Below are 4069 nucleotides of genomic sequence, written 5' to 3'. Positions count from 1 at the left end.
GTGTGGCGGCGGAGGAGCGGAGGTGGCGGAGGAGCGTGGCGGCGGAGCTGTGTGGCAGCGGAGGACCGGAGGCGGCGGAGGAGCGTGGCGCCGAGGAAGTTGGCGGCACCCTTGGCCTCGCGGTTGTGGGCGAGCACCTTGGCGCGCCCTTGGACGCCGCCACGTAGTTGTACTCCGCGCCGCTTGGCTCGAGCCGGTGGGCCGCCGCGTCGTCGGGGACGCGGCCGTTCTCGGCCTTGCCCTGCAGGATCCGGCTCCGGAACTCGTCGAGCTCATCGAGCGCCGCCTCCGTGGACGATTTGCCGCCGGTTGTGTTGTTGAACGGCTCCAGGCTCCGGTGGTCGGTTTTCTGCTACGGCTCCGGCGGGTGCAACGATGGCTGGCACGTCGGCGCGGCCGCGGAGGCGTTATACTCAGTCAGGAAAATGTAGGCCTCCAGCGGCATTACCTTGCAGTAGTTTTCACGCATTCCGTCCTCGACGTCGTCGTAGAAATCTACAAAGAAGAGATCAATCAAACGCCAGGGTGACATGACATTGATCGATCCATGACACTGGGAGCGAAGGAGGAGGAGGCACCAGACGGAGAAGACCACGGAGAGGGACACCTCGCGGAGGCCGCTGTCCATGGACAGCGCATCGGTCACTGGCGGGTCGCAGCCGCCGTTTCCTCCGCCGCCTCCTTCTCTCCTCTTCTTGCTCATGCATGCACTTGCGCGCGCCTTCCTCCCTGCTGCTGTGCCAAAGCGCTAACCACGCCGCTGCACGCTCTCACCACAAACCTTGCCTCTGCCTCCGCCACAACTGACTCCGCCGCCTCCGCTCCTCCGCCGCCACACAGCTCCGCCGCCACGCTCCTCCGCCGTCTGCGCCGCCTCCGCCTCCGCGCCGATGTCCGCACCGTCCGTGCCGCCGCGCTCGCCTCGCCTCGCCGACTGCACACGCCGACCGCCCGTCCCCACACTCGTCCCCGCCGTGCGAGAGAGAAAAGAGTGACAGAGAATAGAGAGAGAGTAAGAAGTGTATGACATGCGGGTCCCATAATTTTTTAATTAAAAAACGCTGATTGGACTGCCACGTAGACCAAAACCACCGTGGATTGGGTCGAGGGGGGTAATTCATCTGGTTTGCATAGTTACGGGTGAAGAATATCCGGTTTTGTGTTTCAGGGGGATAATTCAGACGACCGCAATAGTTCGAGGGGTAATTCGTACTTTTTCCTAGTACAAAATGCACACAAAAAAGGTGGTTTTCGCTTTTGAGAAGTACTACCTCCGTCCAAAAAAAGGCAAACCATGGGTTTCCGTGTCCAATTTTGACTGTCCGTCTTACATGAAATTTTTTTATAATTCGTATTTTCATTGTTGCTAGATGATAAAAAATGATTAATATTTTATGCGTGACTTGTCTTTTTAATTTTTTTCATAATTTTTAAATAAGACGGACGGTCAAACGTTGTTCACGGAAACCAGGGTTTGTCTTTTTTTGGGACGGAGGGAGTAGGTCAAGTCATCGAGATTCCGTCGTTTGATCCCTTCAGGCTTCAGCTTCAGCGAGATCAAAATACAAGCCGCCCTCTGCCTCTCCACTTATCTCTTTCAGCTTTAGCTAGGATCGGTTTGCCATTGTGGAAAATTGGAAATCATACAAACATTCTCTTGTGCAGCCTCGGGTCATGCATGACGTGCATATGCGAGTGACCGTAAAGGACATGCATTCAACTGTAAAGGAAAAAAGAAAAGGATATTGCTTCGCAACATAAGAAGAAAGCACCGGTGGTGATGGTGGAGTCGTGAGTGGAACCAGAGATTTGCTATCAGTCTCTTCTTTGAGTGTGTGTTAGGGAACTCACTCATCATGGGTTTGTGAGTGTGCCAAGTAGCAGAGCCACCGCCCGGTTAGTCCGGGCTCGCCGGCGAAAACTCCATTAAATTTTAATATTAACTAGCATAATGCCCGTGCGTTGCATGGATAACAGATGATAGTGGGTGGTTGAAGTTTGATCAAAGTCGTGTTGTTCTTGACAATTAATCTTCTTTATATTTGCGGGATATATATTTCTAAGCAGATAAGCCTTAAAAAAATGAGAGAACTAGGAATATACCCGTGCGTTGATATGTGAAGAAAATGTGTGGAGTTGAAAAATATTGCTCCCTTCATAAAACATGAGCTGAAAATTGTGAAGATATGGAGAAATTAACTCATCCTCTGTGTAACAAAATCAAATAGGCAAATTTTGCTACAGGACATCGTGACTTCACGGCTTTAATTAGCTGTGGGACACTACACAAAGTAACTTTTTGGGATGTAAAAGTTGGATATTTGCTAGTGCAGGGGTGGAAAAAAAGCTCGGGCTCGTGAGCTCAACTCGGGCTTGGCTCGAGCTTGGTTGGCTTGGCTCAGCTCGTAAGCCAAATAAGCCAAGCCCAAGCCTCCTTTGCAGCTCATTGCTGAAATGAGCCAAGCCGAGCTAGCTCGCGAGCCGCTTGCTTTGGCTTGCGAGCCTAGGCCATCATGTGTTTATATCGATTATTTTACTTTTTGTGGCGTTATTATTTGTCAAATTGAAATTTATCATTAAGATTTTGAAGAATTGAATATATAAACTTATTTAAATTTTACATGTTAATGATTTATTTTTGATTTTTTAATAATTACAAAATATATATGAAGAGGTGTTTCAACAGGAAGGCTTGCAAGACAGCTCGAGCTGGCTCGAGCCAGAAAACGAGCCGAGCCGAGCTCAAGTTTTAGCTTGTTTCCCTAACTGAGCCGAGCTAAGCCAAGCCTAATTTGTTGCGAGCCACTGCAAGCCGAGCCGAGCTAGGCTTGGTTCGGCTCGTTTCCACCCTTATGCTAGTGACACCACGCTCATTAAAATAATAATTTCCGGCTAAAGAGAAAAGAGAAATTGTCAAAAATTCCCCTAGACCCCCATGTTAGCTCTCCTTTATCTCCTCCTTATCCGGTTCCAGCTCCTTGGGCAGCCTCACCGCGTCCACCCCGGCCACCTTGCCGCCTACCCCGGCCACCTTGCCGAACACGTGAATGAAAACAGATCCGTCAACTCCGCCGGCCATGCCACGTCCAATTCCCACTCCTCTGTGAGCTTCTCCATCTCCTCGTGCGCACCGACGCAGGCCACCGTGACGCGCCTGTTGCGCAGGAATGTGAGGAGCCGCGCCATCCTTCCGCCGTCCTCATGGAAAGGAAGCATGCTGATGGTGTACTTGGACTGGTTGTAGTCGGGCTAGTACACAAGGCATGGGAGCCGCTGATGTAGATCGCGACGTAGCGGATCAGGGTGCCGAGGTCCCGAGGATGGCCGCGCACGCCCTTCTCGCCCCCATGGGCACCAGTTGTTGGGCGGCGCATGGCCACAGAGCACGATGAGGCCGAGGACGAAGGGTGCGGAGTGGCGGTGGCCACGGTATAGCAGTGTGATTTCCCGGAACCACTGCATGTTGTCCACGTCACGCTTGGGGTAGGTGACGTCGACGAGGGCGAGGTCATCATCGTCGTAGCCGATGCAGAGGACAACCTCCCTTCTGGTCGCCGGCGCTGGATCTGTAGTCGCACATCGACACACAATGATTTCACATCACAAGAACACATCTCACATCAACAAATGAACTCTCACATCACAAGAACACATCTCACAGCAACAAATGAATTCCAAGAACGCATCTCACAAATAACAAAGAATCACAAATAACAAAGAGAGGAGGGGGAGAGATTGATCCGCCGGTCGCCGACGCCGTTGCCTCACCTCCACACCGGCCGCTGACGCATGCCGCCGCTCCGCTGGGCCCCCATGCCTCCCCTCCGCCGGATCTGCAAGGGGAGGGAGGGGAGGGGTTGCGCGCCGCCGGATCCGCCGCCCCCCTCCGCCGGATCTGCAAGGGGAAGGAGGGGAGGGGGTGCGCGTCACCGGATCCGCCGCCCCCTCCGCCGGATCCGCAAGGGGAGAGAAGGGAGGGGCCGCCGTGGTCGCCCGCTGCCGCCTGCTCTCGCCGCCCTTCTTCCCACCCACAGTGGAGGGAGGGGGAGGGAGGGGCCGCGTGCCGCCG

At 53.8% G+C, this 4069-nt stretch overlaps 1 protein-coding gene and 1 pseudogene across 1 annotated transcript; both read right to left on the bottom strand.

The window, feature by feature from the left end:
* Nucleotides 1-352: 352 nt before the first annotated feature.
* LOC127776156 (uncharacterized) lies at nt 353-703 on the bottom strand. Its single transcript, XM_052302502.1, has one exon. It carries the CDS (start codon nt 701-703, stop codon nt 353-355), a length of 351 nt encoding a protein of 116 aa, XP_052158462.1.
* A 2315-nt stretch (nt 704-3018) lies between these two features.
* Nucleotides 3019-3815, bottom strand: LOC127777067 (uncharacterized; annotated as a pseudogene).
* Between the last annotated feature and the right edge of the window lie 254 nt (nt 3816-4069).

The sequence above is a fragment of the Oryza glaberrima genome, chromosome 6, assembly GCF_000147395.1.
Source record: "Oryza glaberrima chromosome 6, OglaRS2, whole genome shotgun sequence".
Taxonomy (NCBI): Eukaryota; Viridiplantae; Streptophyta; class Magnoliopsida; order Poales; family Poaceae; genus Oryza; species Oryza glaberrima.
Note: the sequence above shows the minus strand (reverse complement) of the source record. Positions and strands in the feature narration are given on the sequence as shown.

Excerpts from the sequence above, each read along its gene's own strand:
- LOC127776156 (XM_052302502.1), bottom strand. The coding sequence starts at position 703 with ATGAGCAAGAAGAGGAGAGAAGGAGGCGGCGGAGGAAACGGCGGCTGC.